This window comes from Spea bombifrons, chromosome 8 (genome assembly GCF_027358695.1).
Source record: "Spea bombifrons isolate aSpeBom1 chromosome 8, aSpeBom1.2.pri, whole genome shotgun sequence".
Taxonomy (NCBI): domain Eukaryota; kingdom Metazoa; phylum Chordata; class Amphibia; order Anura; family Pelobatidae; genus Spea; species Spea bombifrons.
This window is the reverse complement of record NC_071094.1, coordinates 1,352,540-1,372,207: the sequence shown is the minus strand read 5'-3', so window position 1 is coordinate 1,372,207 and position 19,668 is coordinate 1,352,540. Positions and strand designations below refer to the sequence as shown.

General features: G+C 47.1%; 2 protein-coding genes across 2 annotated transcripts; both read right to left on the bottom strand.

Annotated features, from left to right (window-relative positions):
- Nucleotides 1-364: 364 nt before the first annotated feature.
- Nucleotides 365-9,379, bottom strand: RABL6 (RAB, member RAS oncogene family like 6). Its single transcript, XM_053472968.1, has 15 exons — nt 8,894-9,379; nt 7,741-7,875; nt 7,179-7,226; nt 6,888-6,943; nt 6,716-6,807; nt 6,125-6,265; nt 5,729-5,834; nt 4,503-4,606; nt 3,970-4,310; nt 3,575-3,728; nt 3,069-3,269; nt 1,638-1,869; nt 1,375-1,549; nt 1,177-1,232; nt 365-1,045 (listed from the first exon to the last, which is right to left on the bottom strand). The coding sequence occupies exons 1-15, from the start codon at nt 9,021-9,023 to the stop codon at nt 848-850; spliced, it is 2,169 nt and encodes a 722-aa protein (XP_053328943.1). The 5' UTR covers nt 9,024-9,379; the 3' UTR covers nt 365-847.
- A 3,187-nt stretch (nt 9,380-12,566) lies between these two features.
- Nucleotides 12,567-18,434, bottom strand: CCDC183 (coiled-coil domain containing 183). Its single transcript, XM_053473340.1, has 13 exons — nt 18,126-18,434; nt 17,337-17,458; nt 16,830-16,913; nt 16,384-16,551; nt 16,086-16,190; nt 15,689-15,811; nt 15,482-15,595; nt 15,199-15,250; nt 14,859-14,956; nt 14,108-14,268; nt 13,847-13,982; nt 13,449-13,574; nt 12,567-12,722 (listed from the first exon to the last, which is right to left on the bottom strand). Exons 1-12 carry the CDS (start codon nt 18,247-18,249, stop codon nt 13,452-13,454), a joined length of 1,410 nt encoding a protein of 469 aa, XP_053329315.1. The 5' UTR covers nt 18,250-18,434; the 3' UTR covers nt 12,567-12,722; nt 13,449-13,451.
- Nucleotides 18,435-19,668: the final 1,234 nt, after the last annotated feature.

Here is a 19,668-nt window from a genome sequence, read left to right as displayed (position 1 = left end):
AATATTTGATGCACAAATGTTACGCTAAATGCAAATGGTCCACCATGATCACGTAATTGTGATAAAGGCCTCTGTTTCGGGGGGGGGGATATCCGAACATAGTGTGGATTTACACGGGAAAGGAATAACGAACGACGGCAGATTTAATGCCACGTTCTCCGATAAACCTGCTGCCAACAGGACGCTAATGAATGAACACCAGAGGGCGACACACGAGTGGCTACGGCTCATGGAGTATCAGCGGCATCCGCATGCATTCGGGTTGGTCTCAGCACCAAGCGGAAAAAAACCTTCATCGAAGGGAAACCGTCATGGAACAACAAAAAAAAAAAAAGGAGATGAGCACGTCGACGTAATCATACGCTTTTTCATGTGTGTCTCGCTATATTTTAGCAGCTTTAGTGAGTTTCTTAGGGTGCGGAGTTTCTTATTCAAATCTGCAGAACGTTCATTACTTCGGAATCTTGGATGATTTTTCGCAAGCAGTATTTTTTTTCCTCCCCTGTGAACATAGATTTTTTTTTTTACCTGTCACTCAAAATAATAAAAAAAAAAAAACATAACATGGTTTAGTGATATCAACAGCCAGTTTAGGTATGCAAATAACTCATACAGCCCGGCGGTCCGTCCCTGAAAGATATTCTGCCCGTGTGATACACGGAAGTTATACGCTGTACAAGGCTGTTCCAAAAGTGGCCTGGGGAAAAGGTTCGCTTTAAAACCGTTTACGTGGAGCGAGCACAAGCGAGTCTTCTTTTTCCAAGCTCAGCGTCGGATGAGGGAGACGTGGAAGAGGAGGTGGGCTTGTGGGCTTGAAACAGGCACGGAAAAAAAGGGTCCCTCCTGCTTAGAGCTCCTCGTACTCCCCGCCTGAGCGGGGCCGGCTTGGGGCCCCACCACCCAGGAAGGCTTCAAGCTCATCATATTCGTCCTTCTCACTGCTCTTTTTGGTCTTCTTTTTCTTCTTCTCTTCTTTCCCATCTTCCTTCTCTTTGCTTTTCTTCAGTTTACTTTTTTTCTTCGTCGATTTGTCCTCTTCGGAGCCCTGGAAGGGGAGAGAAGCAAAGAAACAGAATATTTACCGAAATATCTAGCAAGATTCCTGAAGTATTTGGGCTCGTGATATAAATCCGGCCTGAAACAGGCTGAGGATTTATGTTATTTTTTTTACATCACCTCTTTGGATTTCTTCTTCTTTTTCTTCTTTTCTTTATGAGTTTTGCTGTCTTTATCTACAAAAAAACAACCCAAAATGGAAATTGATGAGCAGCTCAGAGTCACATACAGTACGTCACGGACACAAAGCTTCAAAACCCCAACCGCAGACTTAGTGCGATCGCTACTTCGTTTCGTAGTCTGTAAAAATGTCCATACCTTCCTCGCTGTCGTCTTTTGTCACTTTCTCCTCCAATCCAAGCCCAAAAAGATCGGTGTCCTCCTTCATTTTGAAGGCTGGCACGATGGGTTTGGTTGCCTGTGGCGGAGGTTGAGTTGGGGCAGTTTCTTCACTGGAGCTGTCGGACATATTGCTCAGTACCGGGAACACGTCCTGGGAGCAAAGGAAAACGTCAGAGCCAACGGTACGTAACGAGAATGTAGCGACATCTCTTTAAATACTTCAACTTCTCGTCACTCACCGGCTTTTTGGTGACTTTGCTTGAATCTTCGCTATCGAAATCGGGGTCATCCATGACAAAAGAGAGCATCTGTGTGGCTATCGGCCCCTCTCGGTCACTATCGGACTCCTCCTGGACCTCTGGGTTCCCTTTCTTCGGTTTGGTGGAGTTTTTCCCCGCAGGAGGTCCCTTCACCTGGGGTTGGCTGTGTTTTGGGGGTTGTGTCTGAGAAGCGAGGGTCTGCGAGGCTTTCCTGGAAACGGGAGGATAACATTGAGCTTCACACCGTAATCATTAGATGAATGTTACCGGTCCACGAGCTCCTGCCAGCAGAAGCTTTTCGAATCGAATGCTGTCACGGGCGAGGGGGAATTATTAAAAGGTTGTGTGATTGGGATGGGAATCAGCCAGAAGCTTTGCTAACTGCATCAGAGAAGGGTTGGCAGGTATGTCTTTCTTCTTCCTTTTACTGTATTCTCCGGGTATTTTGAATATAAGGCACGTGCATTTTTAGGGACGTCTTTTGCCAGGACATGAGGTTAACGTAACTGTAACGTGCTGGGTTTACATGACACCCACTGGACAAACGCTCGCAGGATACGTGTCCCGCTCTGCTTCCGGACCCGGCTTCCACATCACTATTATACTGATTGCTCCTCGCCCGCCAGCTTCCTCACTGTCTGACACCTGGATTAACTCGGCTAAACGCACAGTGTCTCTGATCTGGTCATCTCCCAGATACTCCCTTGACAATGGCCAAAATGTTGTGCTCCTCCTCTACATTTTGTTTGCGTTGATGCTCTATGCTGTTAGTTACATATTAGAGACTCCTCTCTCTCTCTGTCACTGATGTATCCCGCAAGACACATATTTTCTGTTCTTCACATTTAACTCTTTGATACATTCAGCATTCTAGGTAATATACGTTCGCATTTCCCTGGATCTGCGGCTTTAGCTCTCTTGGCATCGTAATCACCCAGGAAAGCACAGACTGTTACAGGCACCAAGCTCAGCCGCACCGCAGTCTGCAGGATACATTTCCTATTAATATTTAATTGCCCCGGCTGCCTGTAATTATCCTGAGCCGAAGCAACTAAATATCCACATATAACATTCATTTACAAGGCTTCGTGGGTGCGGCTGACTCTTTTCGGTTATTGCTTTGGCTTCCTTTAAATATTCCCCTTTTTATTAAAAAAAACTACTTACGCTAAGCTTCTAATTAACCATTATTATGTTTGTTACTTTAAAAGCAGCATCTGAGCACAGACAGAACAGCCTGAACCAGTAAACCCCCCCAGACTTCGCTTTGTACCTGTCGGGTCTCGTCATAGAGGAATTTATTTTAATGTTAGAGAAATATTTTTTATATTTATTCTGCTGCCAGCAGACATAATAAATACCCCTCTGGGTTTTTGAGGTTTAGATGTAAGTGCAGGCAGCTCTTTTTACCATTTCTCCGGCTCCGAGTCGATATCTTCGTCTGCAGTGATGAGGACGTTTGGAGCGGACCCTTCTTCATCACTGGACAAGGTGATGTTCTTGCTGGGGACCACCGAGAGCGCGTTTGCTTTCTCCACTGGCCGGTCTTCAAGATCCAAGTCGTCCTGAAATCTGGCGACCATTGGGTTCACACCCGGAACATCCCCATCGCTGCCGGTGAGAATAGGAGAGGTGTTAATTTCAGCAGGAGAGCCCAAATAACGTCAGATTATGGCAGGGGCAAGAACTGGTTGCAGTAATAAATGGTCACTAATGTTCTCGGCTTTATTTTTTAAATTGGAGCTCTAGGCCTGCACCCAGTGGGACCCCGGTCCTGTTTACTGGGGGTAAGTAGATGGTTGACAAATACTGAATATCGGGCATAGACAGCAGGCTCTGGCTCCGTGCCCACATACTGCCAGGCGTTAGACCCAACGTGGGGCAATACGAACGAAAGATCTGGAAGCGGCACTTGCCTGTCGCTGTCTCTCCTCGTTCTGGTGGGCGCTCTCTCCGGCTCTTTCTGTACTCCACTATCCTCCAGAAAGCTGCGATCCAAGCTCTCATCGGGGATAAAGTCCTCCACGCTCTGCACTTTCGGTATCGGATCAACAGGAGACGCATTGTTTTCTGAGGGGAAAAAAGCATTTTCGGGGGCGTCAGAATACCCCAGATTTTCTGGCAGCAGAACAGATCCAACCCACTTCAAACCCCACGATGGTTTATAAAGTTCTATATAAAGTTTTATATAACCGCCTCCCCTCGGTGTTAAAATATTTAAAGGGATACGATTGAGGGGTATTGACATACACCCCATGCAAATGTACTGCTTAGCGGGGAGAAAAGGGGATCTCAGAAGCGTCATCTTCACCTGTTTTCAGCGGAGGGTTCTCTGGGGTGGAGGAGCCAAAAAGCCGAGAGATAAATCCACGCTTTTGTTGAGATGCTTGAGGAGGAGTTGGAGACGACACGGAGGAAGGCGATGGAGCCATGGGTTCCGGGAGGTCCGATGCAGGAGGCGGTGGGGATGCGGCCAATGGGGGGTTAGCCGGAATTACAGAAGAGGGCTGCAGCGGCGTTCCAGGGCTGGAACTCTCCGGAGACCCAGAATTCACAGTGACCACAGGAGACTGAGAGCCAGAAGTTGGGCTTTGGCCGTTGGTGGCCGCTGGGGACGCCAGCCGTTTATTGTTTTCCAACATTTCCAGAAATCTACAGTAATCATAAAAGAAATTATAATATTATTTTCCAGGGTATTGTCGCTTTAATTTGTTGAAACGCAACCCCCTACCGTAAACCTGATGCCTAGAAGAGCGATTCAGTGAGGCCCCCCCCCCCACGTTCCTCGGTTCTGACCGTGATGGAATCTACATTCTGAACACAGAGAGATAACGAGTAACTTACATTTCGTAGTTCTGGTCCTCCGTCTCCTGCTGGACAGACAGCTCCTCTAGAGTCGCATCGATGTCCAGCTGATTGGTCTCCAGCTGCTGTAACAAGGTCTCTCTCTGCGGGAATACGGGGAGCGGGGTCACAGGATATCCGCGAACCTCTACCCGGATCGCGTTACCGGCCCGACACCACCCTTTATTAACCCATGCCGGACCGAACACGCAAATCATGGCACTCACATTTACAAGAATTACAGAAAATACACAAATGTTTGGTTTTTGAGCCAAATGTCAACAAAAATGCCAGCCTGAATTTTAAGGTCTATCATCATGGCCCAGTAAATCTACTCCTCTCACTTAGAAGCCAAGTAATGGTTTGCTCTACCTTTACAGCAGTTCAGGGCTATGATATGACGGTGTGTTCCTATTTAGACGAAACAAAGTAGCATTTTATAGCCACCAGCAACAGCGGTGTTAAAAGTCTCATATGCTGATACCAATGAATAAGTAAAGCAGATGCTGTATCCGTTCCTACGGAGTCACCTTACAGCCCAGTCTTACCAGTCTGTCTGAAGCTCAATGGAGAACGCAGACTTATTCGGAGGGATTGCGGCCGGACCAGCAGGGGCTGAAACTTCACACCAGCCGCTCGGCTCAGGTGTACCATGTAAAGGTAAACCAGCAACCTGCCCACAACGCGGCTACTGGATTAAACCCTAACCATATGTGCAGAAAACACAGCGAGAGACAGGAACGCGGGTAAAGGGCAGCGGGAAGGTGGGTGGGAAGCCACGGGACGCAGACTGAGATCTAGAGAAACGCGTGGGAGATTACTGTCCAACAAGAAAAGGATTAGATGTTGGGTATTTCTTGCCAACGGGTGATCTATTTCCCACAAGGGGAAACGATACAGCCTACAGGCTAAACTACGGATATATCTGTGCGGCACCCAGAGGGGTGTCCCGGACTGGACCTGTGCCTTAGGGGTGGATAAAAGGTCCATACACAGTCCGCTGCTTATCTAGGTCTATTACGTGGACTCAGCCCAAAGCTAAGCCGATGCTTCATCAATTAAATAAAATGCTCCTTTTAACACACGCCCTGCCTTCCTGGTCTGAGATATATTTATATACTATAAGTGTATATATGGTGACGCACAACACCCAATAAAGATAATACAAAGGCAGGAGACGGTGCCGCGGTGAAGCATACGGGGAGACATCTGGACAGGGCTCTCACCTGGAGCTGCAGGAAAGGGATGTTAAAAAATTTGTGCAAGTATTTCAGCCCAAAGCTGTTCTTCATGGAGGACTCAGCATAGCGGATGTAGGAAGAACCCGGGCGTCTGTGGGGGAAGCAAAGGGACGAGGGATGGAAAACAATTCAGCTGATGCGGGAACAAGGATACGAGCGCAGGCAACGAGGAGGACACGCGGCTGCTCTTTACCCAAAAATAAACACAAGGAGGGTCTAATACGGTATGAGAAATCTTTACACGCCGTGTGCCGGACTTACAAATTCACCCTGTGATATTGCCAAGAAGTTAGACGGCAATACAGAGGCACGGGGGAGAACAGGGGTTTCCTTCTCAATTTCGGAAGAGGACCATCCCGCTGCAGAGCGTTTCACACTAACCGGTTCAGTTTCTCGATGCAATCTCGCACGTCGTCGGGCAGGATCACACGATGCTCCCCCATGTCACGGTGATTGCCCAGCACACACACCGGCACATGGTTAGGGACCTTCGGCAGCTCTCTCAGGATGTAGTTAAATGTCCTGCAGCAGAGATAAAAGAAGAGACTCGGGTGTGGAAGCTATGATTGCAGTTATTTACAAAGGATGATATATATACAATGTGATAAGCAAGCGTACAGACTCTCCGCTATGGGGAAGATGTACTATAAGATGAGTTTCTGGACGTGGCTCCTAGAACAGCACAGGGGCCCTAAGCATTTCACCTTTCAATAAACCTACACCTTCATGCATTAGCATAAACCTACAAGTTACGTCACAAGCACCAGCGTGAAGCCAGACCTTGTGCCGGAACAGAAGCCGAAATAAAGAGCGGGAGTATTCTAATAAATACTATGAAACATGGCATGGATCTACTGATGTATCTGGAAATCATAATGGGTTAAAAAGCCCCATCCCACCAATCAAAGCAGCATGGGCTGTGCGTATCATAACCAAAAGTCTGTTACCCCAAGGGGTGTGAGAACCGCTTACCACTGCTTGGTGATGTCAAACATCATGATCACCCCGTTGCAATTCTTATAGACATCCAAGAACTCTGCATCCAGTGCCAACTCTGCGTCCCCCTGTAAATACATCCCCTGTCAGCACGGGGTATAACACGCACTAACAAGGTCAGATCTGCGGCCGCAAAGCCTGTCCTCACCTCCTGCGGCTCGTTCTCCAGTTTCAGGGAGCTTTCTCCGCGCTTCTTACATTTCCCTATAAGGAAAAAGCGTGATTTCTTTTTTATGACATCACAGAACAGATTTACCGCCCAATAAATTAACGATGTACAGTTTACGTCCAGATCGGTAACTATTGCTGGAAACGCTCTGCATCCCCCCCCCCGTACCCTAAGTGTTAACATTGACTCATTCAATGCCAGGGAGGCCTGCTTGGCAATGGCTGAATGTTTAGGTAACGGGGTAAATATCTGAGGACATTCTGCACTTACCTTTGTCAACCACGTCCCAAACTTCTACCTTCACTATGTCATCAGTGGCTGCAAACACAGGAGAGGAGGAATTGATCAGCTTGTGAATTAAAGCAAGAAAAAAAGGAAAAAGTGGAGGACCCAGGAGAGCTCAGGACCCAGCTTCATGAAATGTCACATCTAGATGGTTCTGTATGGGGAGATTGGTGACCTCATGAAAATGACTGCAAGGCTTCAGGACAAAGAAATCAGCCGTCCCCAAACTGCAGGCTCCCTTAACACTGCCAAAACCCGGCAGCAAAACGAGCTAGCTGCGTGAGGAGGACCGCGAGGGAAGACAGCGAGGAGGACGGCGGCGAGGGAAGACAGCGAGGAGGACGACGGCGAAGGAAGACAGCGAGGAGGACGGCAGCGAGGGAAGACAGCGAGGAGGACGACGGCGAAGGAAGACAGCGAGGAGGACGACGGCGAGGGAAAGTTCAGCAGAAGAGTATGGTTAAAACATGCAAGGAGCAGCAGCAGGGACTTGGAATAATGTGATTTATTAACACGAACAGTGAACGTCAGAGAATCCAGTCCTTACTTTTATAGTTCCAGTGGATGCTGGTGACCTGGATCTCCTGAGTAGGAATATATTCCTCCACAAACTTCTTCCCCTGCAGGCGGTGCCACAGAGTGGTTTTCCCCGTGTTACGGTCTCCTCGGATAACAATTTTCACTGGAAAAAATCAATAAACAGCCAATGTGTTTGGGAATAAGTCTGGATGATTCCACTTACCCAGGAACGGCCACGTGTCCGCTGTATAGAAACCCACAGGCAGCGGGATTTTCCCGCTGATTGCATCATTCTGTTGGTTGCTATGACAATAAGACCACTTTTTGCACTGGAATCAGTGTTATACGTAACGGTCGCTGTGTCTGCATGAACAGCTCTGGGCGAAAAACGTCCTCAAATATCCCAGCTCTCATTTAATATCCCGTTTTTTAGCCCTTAGCAGAAACGTACACGTGTAGAACTCAGTAACGGGATAAATTCCTGATCACGCCTCGACACACAGCACGCTATACACACAAGGATACACACAAGGAATGCTTTGTGCGTTGGGTGTCCGCAGCCTCTGTTTGCCAACGAGGGAGGTCACCGCCGGCCCTGATCCAAGCCCCGGCCGCGTGAAAAGCAGCAACTATTTCCAAGCTACAAATACGACAAGGTTTTTGTCTATTATACTGAAAAGTCTAATTAATGCATTGACAGATGAGGTCCTCAATTCAGTATTGTTAAAGTCATTAAAACACCCCTTGAGGTAGTAGAACCCGTGACCCGGTGCTGGAAGGAGGAAGACGTTTCCCACTGTTGGCTTTAACAGATTCCCTATAGAAACACAGGATTAGACGGCCGTTCCTGATGTATGGAGTTTAAACCCCTATCGGTCAGATCCTACGGTGAGGAAAGCTTTATGTCTATTCCCTCTCTGTATTAGCCTCTACCTCTGCTGCTGGGAGACTGTTCCATTTATCTACTACCCTCTACTCTATCTACTACAGGCATCAGAGATCGCTTAAAGCTGGGACTGTCTCCAGGTGCGACTCCTCCTGTCCTAAATCCGTCATGACCCAGTGTGAGGGAACAATAACAGGCATGGCCAGGGCCGGGAGGTAACAGGTTCAGCTCCTACCCATGAATTTAATGGATCGGGTGGGTGCAGAGAGACCCCCGGACCTGCCGTCATACTTACTGTTATACTGCACTCCCTTGGCAAATCTCCTCTGTAGGGACTGGTTCATCGACTGCAGTCCTGCTGGGATGTTTTTGTCTCGGACGGCCGAAGGCTCCGACCCCACCAGTTTCTTCAAAGCCGAAAACATTTTTTTTTGCTTTTAATTTTCTTTTTTTTACTGAATTTCTACTCAATCAGAAAGCCTCGTGCGCTTCTAATAAACCCCCCGGAGGCAGGAAATCCAGGCGTAAGCAGAAGTATTTCTCTATCACAAAGGGGAAGGTTTGGGGGCCGAATTCAGAGGACAATCAGCGGACATCATAAGCAGTGAGAAGCTGTGGGGGTATTTCAGGTGCAATAAAATATTTCATACGTGAAGTCCGGGCAGCGACTTCCAACGAGCAGTAAACAGGTTTAGAAAAAAGCATAAAAATGGAAATATTATATAAAAATTAGCAAATATCAGATTGTTCCTTTAATCCATATCTGGCCCGTTCATGAAACCTGAAACAGAAACAATATTTAAACAGCAATTAAATGCATACCCCCCACGGCACTTAAGCCATACCTGCCAACTGTCCCTGTCCCAAATTCCTTTACCCCTCTTTCCTCCCCCCTGATGCCCCTCTTTTCTAGGAGGTCAGAATGTTTGCTGGGTATGAGGGGATCGCAGGGTTCTACAGCCCTAAAAGCCCCGGTAATGTGTATAGAAACAGCAGGGAACAGCTTTATAAACTAAATGGGGTAAATAAACCCCATTATTCTTCTTCTAAATGCCCCGCAGTAGGGCACAGAGTCACATAAAATTGTACTGTACTGTAAGTCAGAGTTGCCCGGGGTGAACATTTGCTGCATTTTTTGTATCATTATATTAAATTGCTTTTATTCACAGTCGGTCCCTGGCCGCTCTCATTCTGCCCCCTAGAAATAAGCCTGGTGACACTTTGGTGCAATCGCTGCCCCCGGGGACTAAGCGTCTGTGCGCACCCGCCCGGGCACAGGAGGCTTGGGTGCTATGAAAGAAAGATTGTCAATTGCTCATAAATCCCAATTAAAGAACAGCGAAGGAAACTTCTCCCAAATCCACATCTCCACGTCCCTCGTATCCAGCGAGTCGGTGTTTCGCGCCCCGAGTTTGGGCAGATTACCGGGCACCATAGCTGCCGGCTGATGCTACAAATAGAGATCTATTCTGGGTGCAAAGTGGTAAAAGTGATGCAGTCACCATGACAACCAGATGCTCCTGTTCACTGTTTTTAACATTTTGCACCGGAATTGAAGTTCGTACATAACTCTGGGTGGGTTTCAGAGATTGTTAGCCCTCGCTGGGTGTTGGGGGGGGGGGGTCTGAGTTATGTCCATATGGTGTGCAGTGTCTGTAATGTATTATTCAGTCATTGTGTTGCAGGCTGCATAGCCTCATATGATGGTTGTGTGTTACATGCCTGACATGCTGTGTACATAACATCACTGTGTCCCCTGTCACACTGGGTGCTGCGTGTCACACTGGGTGCTGTGTGTCACACTGGATTGTGTCCCCGTCACACTGGGTGCTGTGTGTCACACTGGATTGTGTCCCCGTCACACTGGGTGCTGTGTGTCACACTGGATTGTGTCCCCGTCACACTGGGTGCTGTGTGTCACACTGGGTGCTGTGTGTCACACTGGGTGCTGTGTGTCACACTGGGTGCTGTGTGTCACACTGGGTGCTGTGTGTCACACTGGGTGCTGGGTGTCACACTGGGTGCTGTGCGTGTTGTTATACGTGTGCTCAGGTTACCTGCCTATGTGTTACGTGTCACCTGCCTGTTACTGTGTTTATTAATGACAGCTCTTTGCTGCCACGTGATCCCCTCTTTCTGCCCCCTCCCACCCGCTGTTGCCCCAGCTTTCCCCCCACCCCCCGAGTCACACACCCCGGCACCCAGGGCTCCTCTCTTACTCTGCCTCTCTCGCTCCGAATGGTGATCGCTGAGCCGCCATCTTCCTTCCTCCTCCGCTGAGCACCTGTGGGCGGAGCCACCTCAGCTGGTACGGGAGCCGGTGAGAGCCAATAATGTACAGAAACACTCCAGGGAGAGTGTGCATGCGCAGAGATCCTTCTGCAGTACAGTCACAGTGCGCACATCTGGCCAATGGCATGGCACGGGATCAGCCACAGGAGCCGCTGTCTGGCTGAGCATCATGTGACTTGTAGTCTACAGCACCCCATCCCTGCCCAGTATGTAGTATGAGGGGGTTCAGGTCTGCAGTGTGTAATGATCCTCATAAGTTACCAGTAATGTGCAGAGGGGCTCATGTCAGGACCCCATGTGCAGACTTGTGACAGGCCCTGGGTCCTCCTTTGTATTCTGAGTGGAGGTTCCCTGTGTCCTGGGGCCACACACTATGCTCACCATCCAACTGCTTCAATGAGGTTTGGGGGACAGAGGGGCAATAACTGCTTAATCTGCCACCACATTCTAAAAAACAGCCTACAGCTCCCTAGGGCAGGCTTGGTAATATTGTATGTAGGTGGTGGTTCTCCTGCAGTTTCTACATGGGGACCACTTTTAAGGAACTGGACACCAAAGACCAAGGCACCTTGACCCTTAACACTCCTCTTATCGCCTTGAGGTGTCCTGGGGACCATTGTTAGAAACAGCCTCCAGCAGTGGCAAGGACCTGCCTGCGTGTGGCACAACAGCAAAAAGGGGCCACTGGCCCACAATCAAACCTCACACCAAGCTTGTGCCACGGTATTACCAAATTAACTGCCCCTGAGACTATTGAAATATTATTGAAATATAAACCCTTTAATAGCCCACCATGTTATGTTACCCTAATGGCTCTAATACCGGTTGCCGTGGAAACACTTATGCTATTCAAGCAGGGATATCAACCATAATACGCTGAGAGCAAAAGCACCAATAGGAGGAATAGGAAGGAGTCAGCTCCAGACTGTGTGACCCCAAGAATCTGCCCCTTCACCCTGAGACTCTGAGATTGGGGCAGTTACTCTGAGACTCTGGGGCAAACCCTGAGCGTTCCCAGGTATGGGTATTACGGGTCACTATGCAGAGGCATATGGTACCATACTCTATTCACCTATCGCAAACGTTATAACTACCAAAAGGAGAAAAATAAATCCCTGAGGATCTCAGTGATCCGGCCGCTCTCCCCCTCCAAGGATTTTAGTTAATGAGAATGTGTTTTTATTAAGACATTAGACTTTCTGCTTGGATATCGTTGCTCATGCGTTCAGAGAATCTGGTATAAAGCAGATGCCATCTGAGCGTATATTGGGAGAATTGATCAATACTGCACCCTCCCACGCTGCTCATCCGAGCGGAAGAGCGAGCCTTTGTACCACGCTGCCGTGTTCTCAGGAGTACGCGTCAGCAATGAACATGATGTAACCGATGATGTAACCGTCACCCACAGCCTTTCAAATACTTTTCTTTTTTTAGTAGTTTAGTAGAAAAAATAAAACACTAGCAAATGTAAAAAATCAATAGCCAATCAGAATAAAACGTTTGGTGAGTAGCACCGACAGCCTTTCCATCTACACACGATGTATAAAAGGCCTGGATTGCCGGGAACGGCACGCATATATAAAAAGTTCTTTGTATTCATTCTCTTTCATACCTTTCTGGGGTATTTTGTTGATATCCACATAAAAACCATCTTCAAATATCTCTAAGCACTAAATTTATTGATTCTCTTGGGAAATTGGGGGTTACGTAAAAGAATAATAGTGTATTATCCTGAGATTAATGGATCAAGATTTTATCTGTGAGGTCATTTCAATTCGGTCCTGGTGGAACCGTTGACCGGCTCCATGTCCTCGCGTTCACCGGGTCCTAGTCTGTGAAGAGATCACAATGATGAGCCTCCCTGCCAGAAAGTCTGTTCCACGTATCTACCACCCTCTCAGTAAAGTAAAACTTCCTTCTATTCCATCTCAGTCTCTGACCCTCTAGTGTTAGATTCTGGACTCTTGTTGTAACTTTTCTCCTCCTTCCCTCCTGTCCTTTTTTCCAAGTCTCTCTCCCCATCTCTCTCTATCCCCCCCCCTGTCTCTTTCTCCCATCCCCTCTGTCTCTCCCCCAGGCTTGAGATCTTTTCATTTTTCCCGTGTGATCACAAGAGCTAGCATTTGGCTTTATGGTCTTGCTGTATTTTTATATTCCCTGTTGGCAGTCATATGATTCCTAACAGTGGTATTAGTAGCGGTAAAGCCGGATGTCCCATTGATGTCATCAATGGCCCATTCACTACGATGGAATTCCTGAAAAATTAACCCGTTATAACCCTGACTTTTTTCAAAGTCCATTTTTTTTCTCCAATCAATGTGATCCCCAGCACTTTTCCCCCTTTTACGAGCGCTCCTGCCTAATCTGTCTGATGTAGACTTGAATTTGAAGCTCATTCTAGCGGCGAGTTGGCTGGTGGCTCTGCTTTACCTTCACGTCTGCCATGCTTAAACTTTCCCCAAAACCTAGACCCTTCCAAAATCATTATCCACAGTGATACCCGGTAATAAATAAATGCCTAGGGTTATATTTTAAGCTGGATGTCCAATTTTTTTTACCTTCTAGCCATCCTGGATCTCGGAGGCACTTGGCTGGCTGGAGGTGGACTCCATGAGATGACGAAGCTTGTCCTCTACAACATTTATTTTGTCTAACGTGTCCGTGCTCTCAGTGTTGGCGGCATCCTGTACCAAGAGAAATATATGAGCTTAGCAACGAGTTCTGTGTCCCAATAGCCGTCCCCTGGGTCTGTGTCTGTTCCGTGTTGGCCTTTCAGTCCCAAGACCCTCTATCCCCAATAACTCCAGTTCTACCTGTGAAGCTTAGCATGTTACTTGTGTCCCCATTGCATGTTGTATAGCGTGTTGGTGCTTCTCTCTGTATTATATATATAGTGCCCTAAGTACCTCTCTCACCGATAGTACGTGGTACTCTAGCCGGACCCTTTTCTTCATACCTTATCTTTAATTCTGACATCAGAGAGCTTCCTGTACAGGCTGTCGATGCCATTCTGCAAGACGACAGCCAGCTTCTGGTCAGAATCTACTTTCGATGGGACCCCCTTCAGTTTCTCCTGCTGCGACTTCTCAAGCCTTTTCAGATTTATAATGGCAACAAAATAAATGTTTGACGGCATCAAAGAATGGAAAGCATCGGGCGGTTACAATGAAGCAAATATCTATATTTAAAGGGGGGGTTGTATCAGGAGAGCTCCTACCTTTTGGCTCTCTGGCGCTGCCTGGCTTGCATGCGGGCGAATTTCTTTTCCAGCTCACGCAGTTGGCCCCGGAGCGTGTCACGTTCACGAGTTCTCGTCTTGATTTCCCCGCAGAGAAATTCACTCTGCTCAACCTGGGCTTGGATCCTCCCTGAGATCTCCTGCAGAGATTTCCCACCACAAACATGGCGATATGAGACAAACGGCTCACAGTCCGAGGAAGGGTCATACCCACACCGGAACATCACACGTTAAGGATACCGCTAAACACGACGCTTGGTTAAATCTTGTAGAAACCCTCCGGCACAGACATTATTACTGCTGTCTTTCTGCGTAGCTTTCCGTGTTGGGCGTCCATTGATCACACGGCCCCTTTAAACCGGGAAGCTTATAGAAATGTAGAGTTTTACGTTCCCCTGCTTTCCCCCAATTGAAGGGCAGATTTATTAACCTGCCTAATAAAAAGGGCAACCGGAAACTGTACTTTCTAGTGGACTTCCCATTATGGCACCGGCTCTGCACTAACTACCTCTCACCAATAGGGGGAGCTCTCATAGTATCGATGTGAATTAAAGTTTTCAAAATACAAAAACATTTCCAACTTAAATAAAACCTTTTAAAGGTAATGAACATTGTGAGTTAAATCTTGATGGTTCCCAAGCTGTGTGTTGACTGCCCTGTTGATGCGTTTTGAGTTTGTTTTTTGGGGCATAATGAAGAGACGTGTTGAGCTCAAACAAGAGAAAGTTACCGAGACTTTTAAACACGTGACGCCCATCATTTCATCAGCTGGGTCCATGGACTTCGCTGCCTTCTGAATTTTGTCTTTGTCACTGTCCACCTTTGACTCTGGAAAACAAAAGGAGTCACACGCAGGTCACTAACCTTCTGTAAAACCTAAATAAAGCTGCCCCTGGCAAAAAACCCAGTGGCCTTCAAAGCCAACAACCTTTGTTAGTGGAAACTCTGGCTCTGTGAGCCATTGGGGGCCCAAAAGACTGAGGGAAACCCTTAACCACCTTGTAACTTCTATTCCTGATACAACACTGTGGATCATGGAAGTGGGTTGGTTTTGTCTGGTTCACACTTACCTTCTGGGAGTATCTTCTTAGTTCTCTTATTGTCGCTGTTCATGAGGCCTGCCTATTAACAAGGAAAAGCAGAACATTTCAGATAATAAAGTACCACAATCCTGGCTTCAATAGCAACTCTTTATACAGAGGCCTGGGTGCGCTATCAATGGGTCTGCGGCTCTATAGAAATCCCTTAGAATTTAACACGATCACAACTGGTTAAATCCCGTAAATGCATCGTCAGTATTGAACCGCTCATCCTGTGATCTCAGCAACGCCAACTCCCTTACGGTGGACTTACCGAGTCCCGTCTCTCCTGCTCAAGTTCCCACATAATCTTCTTAGAAATTGCTCCATTGATGTCCCTTGTCTGCTTGTCCTTTAAAAGTTGACTCTCAAGAGATTTCATATTCATCTAAAAGCCAAAACATAGACGTTCAATCAATAAATAATGTGTTGTGCGTCTCCGGCCTCTCTGTTGGACAGTCATGTTATCTGTTCTCCTCACCTTAATAGTTTGTTTGGCTGCAACGAGTTCTTCTGCCACCTTAGTGGTGTCTTCTAGTACCTTGTGATAAAAGGAAATGCTGTTCTCCATCTTTTTCACATCTAGTGGGTAACGCCAGGATTCCTGGAAGAGATGGGATGGAAAGAGATAACGCTAGTCGGCCACCGAGGTGTCTCTGAGAACTTCAGCTTCAGTTAGTAGGGTTGTTGTCTTTCCTGAAGTAGGTCCTTCTGTCCCCATGGCTTGTATGTGGTGGGATCACAAAGGACCTCTGTCTGCCCAGTGTAATCGTGGAACAAAGTAACCTAAGAGGCGGGTGTTGTTGGCCATCAGATGCCCCAATATTTACCCGAGATTTACCCCGTTATTCTAAATGAATATGTGTGAGATATCTTACATCTTTTAAGCACTGCAGGATCTTAGTGTACGTCCATTTCATCGCCTTCACACTGTCCAGCTTTATTTTCATATTTTCGATTTTATTTTCCAAGTCGCGGATTGTCTACAAAACATTAAAGACAGAGTAGAAAGCCAATGCAACACCCCAAAAAATCATCAAAAATACATCCGTGCGCGACATCAGCGTATTATAGAAAATGTTATCTATGTTTGGCTAACGCAACGTATTCCGGGGCAGTAGATCCCACGTCTTTCATTGGAGCCCCCGTCCCCCGGCATGGGGTACATTTTAATACCTGCTTGTCCTGTAATTGCTTTCTGTCTGGTTTCACTGTCTTCTTCAGAGCTTCCAACTCAACCTTCAAATCCTGGATTCTCCTCTCCCGTGTACGGACTTCGTGTGTCACAATATTATAGGCATTGATGGTGTCGAAAAGGTTCTTCTTCAGATACTCCCTGGCATCCTATAAAACGTTCAAATAACTTACTTTCTCGTCCACATATGGGATCATGATGTGTTTTTTTTCCACCGGGGACCATACTCAACCCTTTCCCGTTCCAAGGCTGGCTGAGGGTTACAGGAATCGTAGCCCAAAACGGAAAATCCACAGGGTGGGCTCCTCTGCTCTGATATAGCTGGTGGGAAAAGGGGTGTGGCTTGGCAAGATCTCGCTCCACCCACCCCATTCATCTTTAATTTTGCATGGAGGGGCATATTATGAGTTAATTGTTTTGGTCTCACCTTCACGGAGGTCCCGGACAGCACCACGCGCTTCTTTTTGGAATCCCATCCCTTGCATGCCTGCGTTAAGACGTCTTTTTCATACTGTTCACCAAAAAACAGGCAGGCTTGGATTTATTAGGAGCTTGGTTACTCTAACATAACGTTTTATTTGAAAATTTTAATGAAAAAACCCCAAAAAAACGTAGTGGCAGGTATTTGAAGAAGATGGGCTTTTTTTTTTTTCTTCACACAGGATGCTTAATCTACCTTATTTCACAAACGTAGAAGGAACTCACGTTATAAAAGACAGGGAAGTTATTGAAACATGTGAGTAACAATGTACCTATTATCAAGAAAGTGACATTGAATCCTCCCGCGTGATCAATCAATACATTTCCTGGTTATTTAACTGGTGGGAAAGTTCATTTATTTTGTTCCTTGTGTATGGGAACTTTTTCAATCTGTAACAGGATCTTTTAGGGTGTTCTGGTATTCGTCGTTACACAGATACCGAACCCAGATTACCTGTTCAGCGGCTCGCAGGCTCGCCTCACCGTGCCGGATACTGGTTTTCAGGTCCCAAATGGTCTTTGAGTTCTGGAAAATGGTGTCCCGGGTCAGCCGGCTCAGTGTTCCCTGTCCTTGACCTGGTCCAAAAGATTTAATTACTGGTCTGCACCCCAGACTTCAGAGACGTCGGAGAACCCAGTCAGATCTCCCGGGGTTTATCTCAAGATGGGGGTGTAGGTGAGACCTTAAAATAACGGTCCTTCACCGATAACTGAATTCTGCCCCAAAATGTCATAAATACAGACCCATCGCTGGCTTCACTGTTACATTCCGGGACAATCTGAACTCGGGTCTAAAAATCCATATGCAATAAAACACGTTAATTTCACGTGTTATTATTATTATTTATTGTTTTATATAGCGCCATCAAATTCCGTAGCGCTGTACAACTTGTTACATTGTAACCAGGATGGCTTCCGATGGCCAGACGTATACGGAAACACATCAGGAAATCCGTTTCTGCTGTAAGGCAAACGATCTCAGCCTTTCGCAATGTCAGGGCCAACAACTCAGAAGGAAGTTACAAGGAAATGCTTGGCCTTAACTGTCATTTTAAAGATGGATATCTTTCCAAAGAACGCAGAGCCACAAAATGCCTTTATAATTCAACGACGTAAATATAATCCATTTGTCTTCTTCCAACAGCCCCACTCAGTTATACCAAAAAGTCCTTCCCCAGCCACGGTCCCCAAACAAAAGCGCCCCCCTCTGGCTATTTAAGCTTCCTACCCAAACGGTCCTCACCCTGCAGCAGGATGACGGCTCTCAGCTCCGCCAGCTGCTCCTCAGCACAGGGCCGGACTGGCACACCGGGATACCGGGAAATTTCCTGGTGGGCCGGCCGGTCCATGGGCTGGCAGACCAACATTCAAAGCAGTCGCCTGGTTAAAAGCATCCGTTGCGCGGCCGCGAAATTCAAAGCAACTGTCGTGCGGCCGTCATGCGGCTGTAGGACCGCCTCCACCGGCCGCATAATGAGGTTAAAGAGGCCGGCGTGCACACACCGTGCCGCCCAGTGGCAGCAGTGCCGCAGCTCTTCGTCCCGCCTCTTTTAAGACATGACATCCAAGGGGCGGGCTCACAGAAGAGAGGGTCTCAGGAAAAAAAAAACACAAAAATTTAAGTATTCAAAAAAAAAAGTGAGAGTAGGTGAGCTTAAATGATATATAAATTGGAAAAGTGTTATAACATTTAGCAGTGGCAGAACATCACTCGCAGTGGGGCCTGAGGCTTCTAGCTGACGTTTACTGATACAAACGCTCAAATTTGTATAATCCTCAATGAATGTTGCAACCCAGTGATACAAAGTATAAAATTGCATATTCATATATAAATCTCTGTAAATCTTCTTTCCAATGGACTCAATTACATGTAAAACAAACCCAGCAAATAATAACGTGGATTGCTGCTCCACATAAAGATTGCCAAGACCCTGAAACTGAGCTGCAGCACGGTGGGCAACACCATACAGCGGTTTCACAGGACCGGTCACGCTCTGCTTCAGTATGTCACGGCACATGTTGGCATTCATGGTTCCTTCAATGAACCGTAGCCCCCCCCAGTGCCGGCAGCACTCATGCAGGCCCAGACCATGACTCTCCCACCACCACGCCTGACTGTAGGGAAGACTCGCTTGTCTTTGTTCGCCTCACCTGGTTGTCTCATTAGAGCGCAGGTCGTGGTTCCAGTAATCGGTGTCCTCAGCCTGCTTGTCTTCAGCAAACTATGCGGCCTTTCTCATGCACCATCTTTAGAAGAGGCTTCCTTCTGGGACACGCAGACCAATTTGATGCGGTGTGCGGCGTATGGTCTGAGCCATACAGGCTGACCATATTTTATTGAAAAGAATTGATGGCAATAAAGTGTGGCTTCAGGTGTATCATGATTTTTTTAGTGTACTGAAGTACTCCCAAACCCATCACATAGAGGAAAAGCTGTGGGAGAGGCTTTTCCCAGACTTTTTTTATGTCACTTTGTGCCCTATTGCTGGGTATTTGTGTAACCGAGTGGGGCATTTAGAATAATGGGATTTATTTACCCCGTTTAATTTATATTAAATTTTTCTATACACATTACCGGGGCTTTTAGGGCTGTAAAGGTCAGAGCATGCAGAAAGTTATTTTCCTTCCGCAAACTTGTGTGCTTGGTTTAACTCAATAAAACGCCATAAGGTTATAATGTTAGACAAATTCTAATCGTGTTGTGTGCGTGACCATTGTTAGGAACATGTAATTACAGGCCGCTCTGCGCATTGTGCAGCTCGTAATGAAACCCAACCCTTGAGGCA

Excerpts from the sequence above, each read along its gene's own strand:
- CCDC183 (XM_053473340.1), bottom strand. The coding sequence starts at position 18,249 with ATGTTGGTCTGCCAGCCCATGGACCGGCCGGCCCACCAGGAAATTTCC. Across the intron at positions 16,914-17,336 it reads GCCTGCGAGCCGCTGAACAG|TATGAAAAAGACGTCTTAAC; the intron begins GTAATCTGGGTT and ends TTTGGTGAACAG. Across the intron at positions 14,269-14,858 it reads TCACGTGTTTAAAAGTCTCG|GAGATCTCAGGGAGGATCCA; the intron begins GTAACTTTCTCT and ends AAATCTCTGCAG.
- RABL6 (XM_053472968.1), bottom strand. The coding sequence starts at position 9,023 with ATGTTTTCGGCTTTGAAGAAACTGGTGGGGTCGGAGCCTTCGGCCGTC. Across the intron at positions 4,311-4,502 it reads GAGGACCAGAACTACGAAAT|ATTTCTGGAAATGTTGGAAA; the intron begins GTAAGTTACTCG and ends TGATTACTGTAG. Across the intron at positions 3,270-3,574 it reads ACGAGGAGAGACAGCGACAG|CGATGGGGATGTTCCGGGTG; the intron begins GCAAGTGCCGCT and ends TCTCACCGGCAG.